The sequence below is a fragment of the Carettochelys insculpta genome, chromosome 1 (assembly GCF_033958435.1).
Source record: "Carettochelys insculpta isolate YL-2023 chromosome 1, ASM3395843v1, whole genome shotgun sequence".
Lineage (NCBI taxonomy): Eukaryota > Metazoa > Chordata > Testudines > Carettochelyidae > Carettochelys > Carettochelys insculpta.
Window position 1 is genome coordinate 237,575,717 of NC_134137.1, and position 17,219 is coordinate 237,592,935.

At 45.8% G+C, this 17,219-nt stretch overlaps 1 protein-coding gene across 1 annotated transcript in view; it reads right to left on the reverse strand.

Moving 5' to 3' along the window:
* CRACR2A (calcium release activated channel regulator 2A) overlaps window positions 1–12,574 on the reverse strand; it is an 83,972-nt gene extending 71,398 nt beyond the window's left edge. The window contains exons 1-4 of the mRNA XM_074997327.1: window positions 12,413–12,574; window positions 10,343–10,570; window positions 3,100–3,211; window positions 431–629 (exon numbers count right to left, since the gene is read on the reverse strand). Coding sequence (XP_074853428.1) covers window positions 431–629; window positions 3,100–3,211; window positions 10,343–10,570; window positions 12,413–12,574 — 701 coding nt within the window. The remainder of the gene's footprint in view (window positions 1–430; window positions 630–3,099; window positions 3,212–10,342; window positions 10,571–12,412) is intronic.
* Window positions 12,575–17,219: the final 4,645 nt, after the last annotated feature.

Genomic DNA, 17,219 nt, shown 5'->3' on the forward strand with positions numbered 1-17,219 from the left:
TATATTTAAAAATTATGCCATTTTTGGACACACCCATAGCATCATACTAAATATTTTCATAAAATGTGCCATATCACTGCTTCATCTGTGTTGCTCTCACATGGCACAAATGCATGTGACAATGTGCATTTACATGCTATCCTCGTGGGGTACAACTGTGTGGCTCTCATATTTTTGTTTTTGTTTTATTTCATCACTTGCACCAGCCAAGGAAATGAATATGACCTCACTCCATCACAAGGCACCTTAATGCTCATCTCTCTCTCCAATTAGTCAAAAGCATCTCCACTGAAGTCAGTGGTGAGACACCAGCACACAGTGGGTGTAAACGAGAAGAGAATCAGGCCCGGGATTTTCTAACAAATGTTGAACTAAAGTATAAAAGGTCGTGCCATGTACATTGTCGGGTGCTGCAGCTGGCATGACTTACTCTTCTAAGATCTTGCTAGTTCCAACCCGGTCCATCAGATCTGAGAACTGTTGGTCCTCATCATCATCATCATCATCATCATCATCATCATCATCATCAACTTTAGCAGCGCTCTCTTCCCACTTCCACTGAGAGACATTTTTATCAGCAGATTCCTGCATTTCATTCGCAGAGACCGTTTGCCCAAACAAAAACTGACCTCGAATTTAAAAGAGATACATAATTTTAAAAATATGTTTACAGAGTAATTAGAAGTCATTAAAAGAATCAGTGACATTTTAGCAGTGTCTTGCAGGCGGTGTGTACGTGCACATTTGGGATTCTGATTCCCTCCTCATGTAGACGTATTCACACTAGTTCCCATTGAACTAGCACGCTAAAAGTAGTGTAGCTGAGGTAGCGTGGGCAGTGTCTATAGTAGGAAGAGGGCCTGAAACATAAGCCCAAGTATCAGAGGCCTGATATGAGGCCTAAGGCCTAGAAGAAAGCCGTCAAAACTTTCCTGATATGAAGCAACGTCAGGAAATAGGTAAAAGGCAGGCCCTGCTCATAAAATTTGGTAAGATGGGGCTAATAATGAAAAAAACCACATATTCCTAGAAGAGGTTAAGCACAAAGCTCATTTCAGAAGGGCAGTGCCAAAACTTTTTGATACCAGCACATTTGCCAAAAAGACCAGGAACTCACTGACCCATACTAAAGAGACAGCCGGGATAACAACATAACGAATAAAAATGTTTTGATCAAACCAGCTTGTACAAGGCAACGGGGCTACCCAAAAACGTCAGTGAGTGGCACCCTCCTATTTCAGTGGCAAATGTAACTTGTTTGCATTGCTGAATCAAATGAATCTCAGAAGTGTCTTTGGCCAGCCTGAGCATGGGGGAGGAGGACAGAAAGCCCTGCCACTGACTGAGCTGGTTCGTTGTCACAAGGTCATAGTATCCTTACTTATCAGTCATGAAAATAAAAAAATTGCTGGAGTCCCTGCACCTCTCCCATTACAACTTAAGCACTGGAACTAGTGCGGATATATCTACATGAGCTGGCCATCACACTCCCAGCTCCTGTTGTTCACATAACCAAGACTGAACTTTACAATTAACAGAGTTTGGGTAGGAAGAAAACCTACAGCTTTCTCACTTTACAAAGGGAACGCGGCCTGTCAACTAGTCAAGAGACTGGGAGTCAGGACTCCTGGGCTTTATCCCAGGGTTTGCCCTTAACTCATAATTTGATCCTGGATAAGCCACACAGGCCAAACATTTGAAACTCAACCTATCTAGGTCTAGGCACTCAACCTCGTAAGTAAGTGGCCTGATGCCCAAAGTACTGAGCATCCTCAATCACCTTTGATTTCAATGTGAATTTCTCTGATTGCGGAATGAATACAAGTGGAAGAATCTGGCATAGTAAATAGGCTTTAATAATTATTTTAATAATTTTATCTGACGTTTTAATATTTTAAATAATACATAATAATATTTTAAATATTGTGTTTATTCAGCATGTGACCAGATCTTGCCCTACAATGGAATCCCATCTGACCCTCTAATGTACTTGTAAATCAAAATTAGATCTTTCTTGAGCTGCTTTTCCCCTGGTCAACTTTCCATATTTTCATTGCAAAAATCTATCTGTTTAAGGGAGCTCCTTCTACCTACTCCCAAGCCTCCCTCCTGCCAGCCCTTTTTTATATATTTCTCCTACTCTCGGCTTCCTGCCTTTGTCCATGCCAATTCCGAATATGTGGAACCCTGTCCTCAAAAACCAGTCAATTCCCTCTTGCCTTCAATAGTATTTTCCCACGGATTTTGGTGGGAGTCTGAGCAAGCCTCCAGCCTGTCCTGTTAACACACTTCTTCCCCAAAGTATTTCAGCACTGATTTCCTAAAGAGAGAGTTGGGTGTGAAATGGGGGGAGGGGGCAGGTTTTCCGGTGATTTAAAAAAAATTTTTTTTTTTTGCCTGGAAATAAAAAGTATTTTGATTAAGAAGTATTGCCATTGTACCTCATGAGACTTTAACATACAGGCTCCCATTATCCTCTATAGGTCAGGCTCCCTGGTCGTACTGTATTTCTTAGAATATGCTATCATAATATCAGAATACATCTTCTTGAAGGATGATGCAGGGGTTCCCGGGGGATTTTGGTCACGGCATGTCAGTTCAACCAGAGACCCCAGGAGAGAATGGGAACATGAGGTAGCCAAACTCTAGCTCCCTTGAAGCACACTGGCAGCCTTCTAAATCAAAATATTTTGGGATTTGGCCATTTTTGTGTGTGAAAAGTTAATATTTTCCATGGACACAGGCACTTCTAATGAAAAATGTTGTTCAACTGAGAACCCATTTTTGCCTTGAAAAACAGCTTGGATGGGAAATTTTTGATGACACCTACTTACAAGACATCCCCCAAAAATCCATTCTGCTGATATGAATACACGCTGAAGCAATTACTCAAGAGACTGACAAAATGTAATTGCATTGCAGTCTTCTAATAAAGGTGAATCAAAACTGCTCAGGTATACCAGGGTGGTTTTCTGTGCAGGATTTACTGCATGCATCAGAATTTACACTGCAAGTTGCTTAGGAACCATGTCTCTTTACCTGCCTATATAGTACTGAACATGGATGGAGAAACATACAGATTTGCATTCCAAAACTCACTCAATCCTGTTGTGAACTCCTCTGGTGTAAGTGAACCGTTGCCATCTGCGTCGAGAGTATCAAAAACTTTCTCCAGCTCCTCCAGGCTAAGGGGTAACTGACCATGAAGTCTCTGTAATGGCAAACCATGTCTGCATTACACTATTGATTTTACAAGGTGTGAGCGGAAGAGAAGAATGTGAAGCGCAAAACGAGAACACCAGTAATTTAAAATGACAACTCTACATTTTCTGCAAAACGGAAATGCCACTTGCCCCTCCCCCCCAAAAATCCATTTTTAAAAGTATGAAGTGATACATTTCAAATGTTTCTAAATAAAACCATTCAGCGTTGACAATTTCATTCATGTTATGTTACTATTTTATTTTTAATTCACTTGTCTGTTTTATTATTTTAAGTTATTTTAGTATTGAAATGTGTGTATATGTTTATACAATATTTGTACACTAATTTCTAGAGTAATTTCATTTTGCTATAATACATATAAAAGTGCCGTATATTGGATTTTCTTGTTCCTGGTGCCTCTTCCTTTATTTGGAAACTGAACACTTTTGATGTGGAATCACTGAGAGAGAAATGGATCAGAGCAGTGTTTAAGTCTTTTAAAGATGAGTGACATAATGGGATACAAACTGCTCTTCAGTATACGCTATCATAGGACTCTGATATCACAAATGTAGAGTTATGTTCTGGAATGAATAGATTATGCAAGTCAAAAAAAAGAAATTAGACTTAAAGAACTATCTCCCCTCCAAACGAATGGGTGTAGGCATCATCTAGCGGTAAAAGATAAGCAAGACTACCCTGCTCTGTATATTTAGCTGGGAAATCAAAAAGACTGTCACTGACTTCAGTGGAGCAACATAACGAACTGGTTTATCTTCGGTCCACAAAGGACACTCTGCCATATCCAGTCATTTTCCAGGCCCTTTTATTTCACAAACATAGGTTAAAACATCCCATCCCATGAAAACAGTCCCTCAGCCCATCTTGGGCTACAGCTCCCAGGTGATTTCCTCTTTGACTCTCTCAGTCCCTCCTGCCTCAGAGTCAACTGCAGGATTCTCTGATGCTCTTTTAACTGAGCTCCAGGCCCCTGGGCTTTTTCCACGGAGAACCTCTACTGCCAGATTTTAAGGGCTACCCTCCTTACTAATTGGGCAGCCTGGGACCATCCTACCCCAGGAGAGCTGGACTTGCTCATATAAAATGACCAGCCGCTCTGTGACAAGCAGGCTCCAAGTGTCTGAGCTACTGGTGCTGGAGAGATTGTAACTTCTTAATTTGCTGGCCTCTGTATTTTTTAAATTATCAACTTTTGACTGCATGTAGAATACAAAGTCAAAGGAAGAGACTGATCCCACCCCAATTTTGCACCAATGAAACTGCCTTTATTTCAGTGACAGTACTTTCAATTTACACAGAGGTTCTGTGAGAGGCCCAGTGTTTTCAAAAAGGGTGCTGTTGTTATTTCATCTTTAATCAGCTTAGCTGGAAACACAAACAAGCATAATGCAATGCCCTTTCAAGTGGTTTCATGTCATTGAGTCCCAGTGTCCTTTATTTCTATTTTTAAATTAATTGGAGATTTGCTCATATATAAAACGCATCACATATGCTAAACAGCTCCTGTGAGAGCTGTTTCATGTTGCAGAATCAAAGACAAAATTACATTTTTCTTTTGCAACTCAAACTCTATTACCCTTCCCAAAAAGTTTGCAGTGCATACAGAGTTACATTTCCTCCGTAAGGCCATGTCTACGATACAGCCCCCTTTCGAAAGGACGGCTTTCAAAACAGAACGTCGAGAGCCGTGCTTTTGAAAGGGAGCGTCCACACAGATAAACAGGGACCGAAGATGTGACCCGCTCTTTCGAAAGTCCCGGAGCACAATTTCAAAAATGAGCGTCCACACTACGCCAGGCGCTCTTTCAAAGCACAGAGGCAGGAAGCCTTGCGGGCAGGGTCACATGACAGATGAGCCCTTCCAGGACCACGGTCCGCCATCCCCTTAAAGGGCCCCCCATCCCATACCTCGGCCTGCACACGCCAAGGGCCAGCCACCTGTCCCCAGGCTCGCAGACCAAGGAGATCAGAGGAGGCACCCTGGGCCCCCATGGAACCCAAGCAGCTCCCGCTCCACATCGAGGCCGTGGCCGGCATACTGGCTGTGGTCCTGGCTGCTGTGCAGCAGTGGCTAAGGGCAGCCAGCCTATTAGCCACCCTCCAGGAAGCCATCCTGAGGGCACAACGTTCCCAGCTGGTCCCCTGGGTCACCCGCCACCTGTGGAGCGTCCCCACAGGCAGCGACTAGTGGGAGCGGCTGGTGCTGCAGGACTGGGGCGATGACTGGTGGCTACAGAACTTCTGGATGACCAAGGGGACGTTCCTAGAGCTGTGCCACTGGCTCACCCCAGCCCTCCAGCACCAGGACACCCGCATGATGCTAGCGCTCGCACTCCAGAAAAGGGTGGCCATCGCCCTCTGGAAACTGGCCACCCCGGACAGTCACTGATCCATCGGCCACCAGTTCGGGGTGGGCAGGGCCACCGTGGGGGCCATCCTCAATGAGGTAAGCCATGCGCATGCAGGGGCTGGGGGATAGGGGCACCCTGGCATGGGGCACCATCAAGCACCACAATGCAGCCCCCACCAGGGATGCAAGAGGGATGGGAACCCCATGGAGGCCTGCCCTGCAGGGGAAGGGGACCCCAGGGAGGCCCGCCCTTCAGGGGACAGGGACGGTTGGGCACACTACACCCCACCTAATGCTCGTGAGTGCATCCTTCTCCCAATCCTGCAGGTCCTCTGGGCCATCAACAGGGTCTTCTTGTGGCAGCTAGTGCGTGTCAAGGACCTGGATGATGCCATCTGGGGCTTTGAGGAGTTGGGCTTCCCAAACTGCTCCGGGGTCCTGGACGGCATGCACGTCACCATCCAGGCCCCAGAGTACAGCAGCAGGGCCTTCATAAACCGTGAACTCCATGGTCCTGCAGGAACTCATCGACGCCAACGGTTGGTTCCAGGACATCTGTGTGGGCTGGGCTGGCCATGCCCATGACACCAGGGTGTTCCAGAAATCAGGGCTGGGCCACCGCATGGCTGAGGGGACCTTCATCACCCGGCAGGAGCTCCCCATTGGGGACAACACAATGCCACCCTGCATCGTGGCGGACATGGCCTACCCCCTGCAGGCCTGGCTCATGAGACTATACACGGGACATGCACAGCCCAGCCAGGATGTTTTTAATGAGCAGATGAACCGGGCCCGCAACAGTGGAGTGGGCATTTGGCTGCCTGAATGGGTGCTTCAGATGCCTCCTCACCAGGCTGGAGGTGGGCCTCCCCAGCATTCCGGCAGTGGCTGGGGCCTGGTGTGCCCTACACAACCTCATGGAGGCAAAGCATGAGCCATTAGTGCATGGGTGGGCCATTGAGGTGGGGTGTGGGTATGAGCAGCCCCCTGCCGCTCCATGCTGCCAGGCCCAGCAGCACAAGGTGCAGGTACAGGAGGCCCTGCGCCAGGCCTTTGAGTGGGGACCACAGTAACCACCCCGCCCCACACACACACGCTCCCCTCCCATGCACACACATCCCCCCACCCCCCCACATGCACAGGGACTCAGATGGAACCACAAAATAAACACTTAACACTGCTACTACTGCTTTGCCTATGTACAGGGAGGGGTATCACAAAAAGGGGGACTAGGAGAAACTATATACAGGGGGGTATCGCAGAAAGGGGGGCTGGGGGAACTATATACAGGAGCGTTGCAGCCCCTGGCAGTCACACTCTGGGCCCTGGGAGGGCTGAAGGTAAGGGTGGGGGCCCTAATAATTTACGGGGGTTGAGGGCTGGGTTCCCCATTGCCTGTGTCTGCCCCTTTCCCCCCAAGGTCCGGGTGGTCTGTTGTGGCTGGACTGGAGTGGGTGGCACGCAGAGGTAGGGGCACTGGTGGGGTGGGGCCCCTGCAGGCTCCCTGGGGTCAGCATGGGGGGAGAGGGGGGCAGGGTGGAAGGCCTCACCCTGGCCAGCAACATATGGGCCAGCTGTATCAGGGCGGCCGGGGGCAGGTGGGTTGGGACCAGGGCACAGAGGTCGGGCTCATGGGGTGGGGGGCGGGTTTCGCTGCAGGGCTTGGGGTGGGGGAGGTCAGAGGATGGCTGGGTAACAAGGGTATGAGGGATGGTGGGGTGGGGGCAGAGGGGGTGGGTGTGGAGTGGCTTGCGATGGGGTGGCAGCCAGGTCTAGGCGGCCCTCCACAGCCCGGGTCAGGGAGTCCATGTTTGCTGCGACGCGGCCCCTGGCCTGCCACTCCATGGCAAGCCACTCCCACAGCATGCCACTAAGGTCCTGCAGTGCTCCAGTATGGGCAGCGTCCCCCGCCTCCTCGTCACTGCCCTGGTGGTGCCAGTGGATGGCCCTGTGGCGGCCCCACACAGTCCCTGCTCAGGATCAGAGCCACTCCCCCTTGCCCTCTGTGATAGGGCTGGTCTGGCCGCTGGCTGCAGGAGCTGTGGAGACAGAAGGGGAGGGGAGAATGGGCCATTAGTCCCAGGTGCAGTTCCCCATGTCCCTGTCCACCCCTGCCTCCCAGGGCCCATGTCCCTGGGTGTCCCACAGGGGTACCAAGGGCACGCCCCGCCCCACTGTTCCCCAGTCCCCTCACAGGTGGCCGGCCCATGGTGCTGTCCCATCCATGTCATGCTGAGTGCCGCACATGGTCCCCCTGAGCCCGGGGAGCACAGCCATCCAGGGTCCACATGCACCAGGCCACCCCAGGTGGGACCTGACACTCCCTCCCCGGGCACTAGGCAGGCTGGTGTGCACGCCACCTACCTACGGGTCCCTCCGGGAAGGCGGGTGAGGCCCAGTCTGGCTGAACAGCCTGGATGGGATGTCGGTGATGAGGGTCCCCTCACTTGAGCCCTCATCATTGCTGGTGGGGTTGAGTTGCCATGCTTCCGCGGTCGCCTGGTGCTGGCTGATGGTCCTGGGTGCTCCTCGCCCTCCGTCGCTGTCTCTAGCTTGGTGTCAGCCATGGACATGTCGAGGAGGACGACAGGGGGATCCAGCTTCCTTCGGCCCCAGAAGACAGTGGAGCTCCTTGTATTAGGGGCAGCTTGTGGGGGCTGCTCCTGACCGCCCAGCTGCATCCTGGGCCCTGCAATACCCCTGCCACAGTTCTTTGACCTTCAACCAGACCTGGCCCGGGGTGGAGTTGGGGTGGCCACAGCTGAGCAGCCCCTTTGCCAGCCACCTGAAGGCCACAGCATGGAGGCAACGGAATCCCATTTGTTGGAGGACCTCCTCATCCTCCCATAGGGAGAGGAGGTCCTGGATCTCAACCTCTCTCCAGGAGGGGGCTCAGCGCTTCGGGGCCTGGCCTGCCTTCTGGGACAACTCCCCACTGTCCTTGGAGGACCGCTGGGGTGGGCGGGGGTCCTGGTGGCTGGCCCTGGGTCTGGGTGGTGTGGGGGACTGGCTGGCCGTGGCAGTGGCTGGTGACCTAGAGAACAGCGTAGCCTCACTACTGCCTGCACGCTCTCAGCTTCCTGCCTGAGAGTTTCTGGGAGCCTGCGTCCTTAAGCGCAGCCGGATACTAGAGCCATAGAGCTCCATCTGTGCTGTGAGTGGTACCACTACCTGCCAGCTGATCGCCGCCATGGAGGACTCCCTCTTTCAAAAGGGCAGGCTGCAAAGCATCTACACTTGCTCTCTTTCAAAATTATCTTTCGAAGGAGGGCGCTCTTCCCATCCCCGGAATGGAGCACTGACTTCAAAAGAACGCGGGAGTTCTTTCGAAGTTACTTTTGAAAGAGCACGGTGTGTGTGTAGATGCTCGACGGGTTCTTTCGAAAGAGCTCAGTCTTCCAATCTGGTTTTTGAATGTACTTGCTGGTGTAGATGCAGCCTAAGAGTAGAACTCAGATTTGAATGGGAATAAATATCTTTCCTCCTACTTTAAGCAACAGACATTTAAGTTAAAAAATACCTGAGAGTTCTCTTGTGTTAAAAAATAAATCTTCTTTTCCATTTACCATTTTATCCACATACATAAATATAAGAGTGGTGATCCATGAAACTGCCTAATGGCCCAAACTTTGAAATGTTTACCACCGGGAATAACACACTTATTAGTAGTTTCAGAGGAATAGCTGGGTTAGTCGGTTTCATCAAGAACAACCAGGAGTTCTGTGTCACCTTAAAGACTAACACATTCATTAGGGCATAAGCTTTCATGGGTTTGAGCTCACTTCATCAGAGCTGCAGCCCACAAAAGCTTACACTCTAATAAATGTGTTAAGAAGGTGCCACAGGCACCTTTATTACTGTGATTTCTTCAGTGGGACTACATAGTGTAGTAAGCACTACAATTAACAGTAAATGTTTCCTCTAACATTTTTTTAAAACTTTGCCGTTAGTAGAACAAATAACTGGACAATCCCTCCCCCCGCCCCAACCATTAAACACATACAATAGAAACATGACCACTGATTTGGTTTTTCAGAATGGGTAATTCTCAGTGTGTTGGGCATTACACTAAACAGCTTTGTACTTGAACATATTAAATCCTCCAAAAATATTAAAGACATTTCCACTGTCACTACTTTGCTACTGCTCCTAAAATCTATTTCATCCCTTAGCACTGAAGTGAAAGAATACTTAATATACTGAAGGAGTACTCTTCATATCAAACATGAATAGCTGCAGTGTTGTTGTTTTCCACAACACACATGATAAAACAGCCATCTGAGCATCTCCATGGCATGGACCTGATCCTGTTTTCGGGACAGTCAATAGCAATTTGCCTCTGATTTTACTGGGATCAGAATTAGGTCCCTTAACTTTCAAATTATTTTCACAAAAAACATTGGTTTAATAAGCACCATATGAACGTATCAAACTAACAGAGTATTCTTTTGTTTGCATAAGCATATTTATAAACCGGTTCAGACTGAAAGCTTGTACCATTTTATTGGTTGGAAAAGGTAGAGTGAATGGCTTTGAATGGCATCTGTTGACAAAATCTGTAAGAGAAAATAGATGAACTGCACACAGTTCTGATTCTGCTGTAAATCATGAGTAACCCTAATGAAGTCACTGGAGTGACACCAGTTAAAGTGAAATCCACTGATCTGAGTTTTATAAACTTTACATTTGCTTTGAGCTTCTGATTTATTTGTTGATTTGCATAGGGTAAAACTACCGTATCACATCATTTTACCAATTTTGCTTTACCTGCATGTCATGCCGAGCGATGAAGCCTTTGCCCTCCACATCACAGATCTGAAAGAACTCATGTGTTTTCCCCAACATGGCTAGCTGTTGCCCTGAGTTCTGTTCTGTCCTGCCAGGTGGCCTGGGACTGGCACAGTCCCCTTTTATTCTGTCCATTGTCACAGGTCTGGTCACAGAAGAATTTTGGGACCCTGCCATCCCATTTACTCTCAAACTCTGGTCCAAAGCCTGTATGTTGAAGGTAAGAAAGAGAACACATCAGAGCCTCTCAATGATGCTTTCCATCATCTCTTAGCAACCACCTCTTTAATTAGCCACTGAAGCCAAGGAGAAGAAAAAAGCTTTTTGAAAATGCCTACCATGATCTATTCCATTAATAGGCTGCACTAGAGCACATACAAAATGGGATGGTGAATGAAGAAGGCAAAAAAATCTATTCCTGAAAGGGATCTCAACACAAAATCAGCCTGTTTAATGAGCAATGTAGACAACTAATTAATGTGAACAAGAAAACACAAAGTATGGGCAAATAAAAAAAGGAAAAGAATGATTTGTAGTAACTACAAGTATTCACTTGGCATTCTTTCCACTTATTATCTACCACCAAGACTCTGTTTGTGTGCAGTCCCTTAAGCTTTTAGAATATGGCATATTCTTATGTAAAATAATGAAGACTGATGGAAGTCGATGAACCACTTTTTTTTTTTCTAAAGGAAATCAATGGAGCTGAGACAGAACAAGAAAATGTGCACATGGAATTTTGAAATGTATACTGTATTTCGGCTGTCCCTTACAGCAGGTGCTTTTCAATATTCACTGGAACAGTCAGAAGAATTATACAGTCAATTTTCTTGGCTTGTTTAGAGTGGATGTTTTGAACAGTACAAAAACCCCTTTCCCAGCAGCATTTGGAAAAGTATATCTTATGCTATAAATAAATAAATAAAATATTCTCTGATTCGAGAGCTTGGAGATACGTGGTTTTTATCTTAATATTGGATTTTCTTTTTCTTTTTCTAGAGACATTTACATTTTATTATACAGAGTATTAGTGCAAAGAGAAGCTGATATGCAAAAAACAATTTAAAAATAAAATGTTATGCCCACGGCTCAGATATGGTTTGATTTCCTTCACGTGAAGTTCCTTTCCAGACTGTGGTCTGTTAGGCTATGTCTACACTAGAGGGTTTGTTGACAAAACTAGCATTTTGTTGACAAAATCCGCAGAGCATCCACATTCTCAAGGCATACTCAACAGAACGCAGCACTTTTGTCAACAGTCCTATCCCACTCCCCACAAGGTGTAACACCTCTGTCAAAAGAGATCTGTTGATGCACAGCCTGTCTGGGCAATCCGGGAGGGCAGGAGTGGGGGCCTCTGTCAACAGACAGGGTTTCCAGGACACCAGGCAGCCATTTTACCGATAGAGCAGCTGGGCAGTCTGGCTGCTCTCGGTCAACAGAGTGGATCACTCTTGCAATCTGCTTGGCAATTTGGCTGTGATCTGTTAACAGAAGTTTTTGTGGGAAGTTATCTTCCAACAAAACCTGTTAACAAATACCTGTAATCTAGACATAGCCTTAAAGAGGATAGCTGTGATCACATAGGCTACGTCTACAATTACCAAAAACTTCAAAATGGCCATATCAAAGAATGCTAATGAGGTGCTGAAATGCATATTCAGAGCCTCATTACCATTCCGCCAGCCGCGGCACTTCGAATTTGCTGCATTTCATTCCCACGTGGCTCGTCTATGGGGGGGGGGGGTCTTTTTCCAAAGGACCCCACCAACATCAAAATCTCAGCTCATAGGAGTAAGGGGATTTCAATGTTGGCAGGGTCTTTTCGAAAAGGACCCCCATGTAGACGAGCCACGCGGAAGCGAAACATGGCAATTTTAAAGTGCCACGGCTGGCAGCATGCTAATGAGGCGCTGAACAGGTATTTCAGCACCTCATTCGTATTCTTTGATCTGGCCATTAGCATGGCCATTTCAAAGTTTTGGTAAGTGTAGACACAGCCACACTGGTACAAATGAGAAGTACCTCCACTTAACTCAGTGCATTTACTATAGCATGAATGAGAGGAGCATCAGTCCCCTTCCGTAGAAGTGAAGTATAGCAGTGTGGACTCTTTTGGGGATTGAATGTGAAACCTAAGAAAAACTGCAGCTTGTCCACTCCATAGGGCTTGTCTCCCAAGTGGAACTGGTCAAAAAGAACAAATAACATATGCGCTTGTTAGCCTGCACTGGCTTCCCATTTAGCTCCATTTCTGGTTCTGAATACTTGTCCTGAACAGTAAAGGCCAGATTTACATTGGCATTTAGGGACGTAAAGTTTCAGATAGGTGCCTAATGGGGTTTGCTGAAGTGCTTAAGCAGGCTGTGTGCCTAACTCAAACTGATTCCAGTTTGGCCGAGGTCTTGCGTGCTTAATCTATTTAGGTGATTTTTTAAAAATGAGGCATTTGAGTACTCTTGAAGATTTCATTTCTAAGTCCCTTAATGCCCTAGGTTGGCACAATCTTGGAAATCACTTTTTTCTGTTACCTGTTGAGGCAGCTTCTATCACTTGGGGACATTAGAGCTGACAGAACCCTGCTCAAACGCTCAGCATCCCAATCCAATATTTTCTTCATACAAGGCCCCAGGCTACAACGCACCCTACCAAAAGAAACAGTATGAGTGTGAGTTATACCACGTTCACGACATACACCATAAGCAAAGTGTTTCCTGAGACAGTCCCCAAGGCACAGAGTGGAAGAAGACCCATCAGGGTTCTTCTGAAGGATAGTAACTGGTGACTAAAACACTTTGAGGAGAACTTGTTCAGTGTTCTAGCATAAAAAGAGAGGCGAAGCAGTGTCATATCCAGGCTGTCCCCGTTCTTCACATGGCTTGTCCTCTCCCACTAAGCATTTCCTGAGAGCAGAGTTCACTAATTTTCTAGATGTAACTGCACTATAATGCTCTCTATTGGGAAACTATCATAACAGAGCTTACTTTGAGTCCCAATTCTGTAACAAAGCCTCGGGAGCTTTACAAATGCAGAGACTGATTCCTGAGGATGCAGGCAGCCTGTAAGATTGAGATTGTGTTCCTATAAATAGTTTGTGAGCCGTATAGCAGTGCTAACCGTCTTTTGTGTTTCAGAAGAGCAGTAAAACACTCAGCGTTACGATCATCAGAGTCACAAACTGACCAGACAATCGTAGACCTTTGTTTGGAAATGGAAGTAAGGAGAAGCAGAAAAAAAACATGAACCAAATATAGTACAGTACTGGGTAAAACATACCTTCTAAAAATATAAAGGGAAAGTTGAAAAATAAAGATTTGATAAGAGAAGGGAACTGTTTCTGTGCTGCTTTCATTTCAATTAAGACGGTTAAAAGCATTTCTCTCCTGCATAGTAAAAATTCAGGTGTACTAATTTAATGTTTAGCTGCAAACTTTTGAAAGAACAACTGTAACAAAGAACAACTTTGTTCAGTGTTACAAATATTTCAGAGATATGAACAACCTCCCTTTCTCAAGGTGTTCAAAACTCTGAAGCTGGGTCTACACTACCAAGTTTTCTCGACAGAAGAGGCCTTCTGTCTACAAAACTAGGGAACATCCACACTACAAATCCGTTCTACCTAGAATCTGTCAACAGAACACAACCTGTTTCATGGCAAAGTTATGTCTTGAAATCTTGAGGCATAGTGCCTCTGTAGACTGAGTCTGTCAACAGAAAAATAGTGTAGACGCTCCAGGGGACCCTCTGTTGACAGAGAAGGCTTCCGGTTCACCAGGCTGCCCTGCTTGCAGAGCTTCTAGTTGGCTGTTCTGTTGACAGAGGGCTGGTCAGTCTGGCCACTCTCTGTCAACAGAGAGCATCGACGGGGGAGCCCCCTATTAGGTGTGGACATGTTCTGTAGACAGAGGTTCTGTTGGGAAATATCTGTTGACAGAACTGTGTAGTGTAGACACAGCTTGAAGTTCTACTGTAACCAGAATCCTGCCAAAACAGCATCTTGTGTAAGTTACTAAGTCATGCCTATTGATTTTGGTTAGTAAACATAGTTATTTGGGCTCCACTGTGTTTGTGTGTTGCCTCTTTGAACAGCAGAAGAGACGGCAACACAACACAGAAAAGTAAAAGCTGCAGAAGACAGAGGGCTTGCACTGGTAAGGCTCTTGGTCTTTTTGTTTGATGTGCATACAGTGTGTAGCGTGACAGAGTCCTGGTCTGTGTTTGAGCGCTGTGGTAATATTGTACTCTGCTAATCCCAACACTGTGGTGCTGTTCCTGGCACTATGGTAACACAAAGGATAAATAATAATAATAATGAGAGTCAAGATTTCACAAAGGGACAGATGTAAATCAAGAGAAGGAGTGAGGAAGGAAGCAGAGAAAACCAAGGCCCATAGGCTTCACTGTAGAAGTCCATGGAGGAATTTTTTAAAGTGGGCCCTGGAACAAACTAGTGGAGTTGTTGGAGGAATGACGTGGCGCCGTTTCCTCCTGTGAGAAGGAAGGCAGCAACATTTTGCACATGCTGAAGGCTGAAGATCCAGGATTTGGAGAGGTGATAGTGAAGGGAGCTGCAACAGCTGGGAAATGAAAATGTAATACTGTTTCTTGTGTAGAACCTGGGCCCACTGAAACTCTGTTGGCTTTAATGGAGCTATTCTGGATCTATGCCCATGTAAGAGAGAACAAAATTAGGTCCACTGGGTTCAAATTCTGCTCTCAGTAACACTGATGTAAATTGGATGTAATGTCATAAAAGTAACTGGAGCTACACCTGTGTACACCTGGCCTAAATGAGACCACGGTCAGGCCCATGGGATATAGATCTAATCAAAGCATTCTTTTCTATGAACAGTAATAATTTCTCAGAGAGGCACAATTTTTCCAAGTCAGTAGAAAATGAAATTAGAGGCTGCCTTAAATCTTTTGATACATAGAGCTGCCTTCACATTTGGAGCTGCTCATCTGAATTCCTGCAGTACGTGGATACTGAGCATACATTGATAACAGTGGAGATGAAAAATTGCAGTTTGCTGCACATTATTGGATGGATAATTTAATTAGCCCAAGGTTACTTCTAAATAATAATCCACTTAAGAAGACAAATTGCCTGCTTAGACATTCAGATTGTCTCTCTTTCTCTGACTTGAATACTCCAGTATAGACCTGACTTTCCACTCCCAACCTGCAGGAAGCAGTGAGCTACACATAAACACACAAAACATCCATTGGTTTAAATATCATCAGCTGGCTTAGCTCCACTGAATGCAATGGAATTACCCCAAGTAAGGTTTCATGCAAACTTTCAAAACTGCTGAGCACCCAGAGTTGACATCCAGTGTCTTTGAGTCCAGATGATGATGTTATGACAATTTAGTCTGATCACATGTGTAACACAGGCCCAAGAAATTCATGATATTCCTAAAGTTAACCATTCAAAAATCATGAGATTGCCTCAAATCACAGGATTTTGGAAAATAATAAACGCAGAGCTCTTTTAATGTATTTGCCTTCTAATTTCTGAGTCCTTATGGTTCATTCAGATCACATGTTCAAGGTTTTTTTTTTTTGTGAAACTGTGAGGGCTAACCCCAGCTTTAAAAAAATAAAGCTGAGATTCTCATGTAATCCCTTCACTACAGCAGTTTGAACTATTTAAAAAAAAATCCCTCCCACTATCGCAAGAATTGTGTTAAAATTGTAAGAGTTGGCAAAGGTGCCTCCATTCAGGCAAAAAAGTAACAAACCCTGCATGAGTTATAGTGCATCTTTTAGAACAATAACCAACCTGAATTTGATGTCCACTGATCTTACTGCAATACCTTTATCTCTGAAAAATAATGCCAAGAACTTGAAAGCAGGGATACTCAGACCTCCATGGTGCAGGAGCTAAATTAGTGACCAACATTACCCAAAAGTGCCATACTAGTATGAATTCATTATTTTATTTACTACAATATTTTATATCTGTATCAGTACGACATGAAATATTTAGTTTATATACTATTTTCACAACAAAATGATTGAACAATAACTGATATTTTATTAATTACAACTGATTGGTTAATAACTTAGGGTAACAATGAAATCACATGCTGCAAAGCAGAAGTGCTGGAACTAGGGGTGCAAAGGATGCTGAAGCACCCCCTAACTTGATGTAGTTTCCATTACATATAGAGTTTACAGTTTGTTTTGGTGTTTTTCTGCACCTCACCCTATAAAAACTATGCCAGCACCCCTTCTGCAAAGGTCCTTGGGAGACACATGAAAGAGCTATTTGTGTGAGCCTCAGGCTGTCTCACTGATCAGAAGGACTCACGTAGAAAACTAACAATGAACTGCAAAAAGCCAGATTTGTCTTTATTTTTCCTCCTTTCAATACTGTGCCTGATAACAGAGGTAAATCAACGTATCCTTCATGCACGGTAACAGAGTGTGTGACTATCCAGTCATTGTGCCTGCCCCAAGGAGCCTGCAAACCAGTTACACAGGCAATCCTTTAAATGGCTTCTCTTAGGCAGGCACAGCCTTTTATAGGGCCAAGTCCAACTCTTGCCCCATTATTTAGAAACAGGGGCCAGAAACACACAAAACCAGTGTAGTTCTGCTACGCAGAGCTGGGCCAGTGTGAGGATCCTGCTCAGCTGATACGAGTACAAATTTTGTGTTTTCTGAAGCCAACAAAAGCTGGTAGGTTCCCAGTATTTTGCAAATCAGGTTATTTACATGGTGTCTGGAATAAACACACTAAAAATAGCTGTTGTAGGTGGCTCACTTCCACCCTGAGCCCACACCCTCAGGCTTCAGAGCCTAAGTTTCAGGACCAGCTACAACATCAAGGCACCAGCTACAGGGCTTT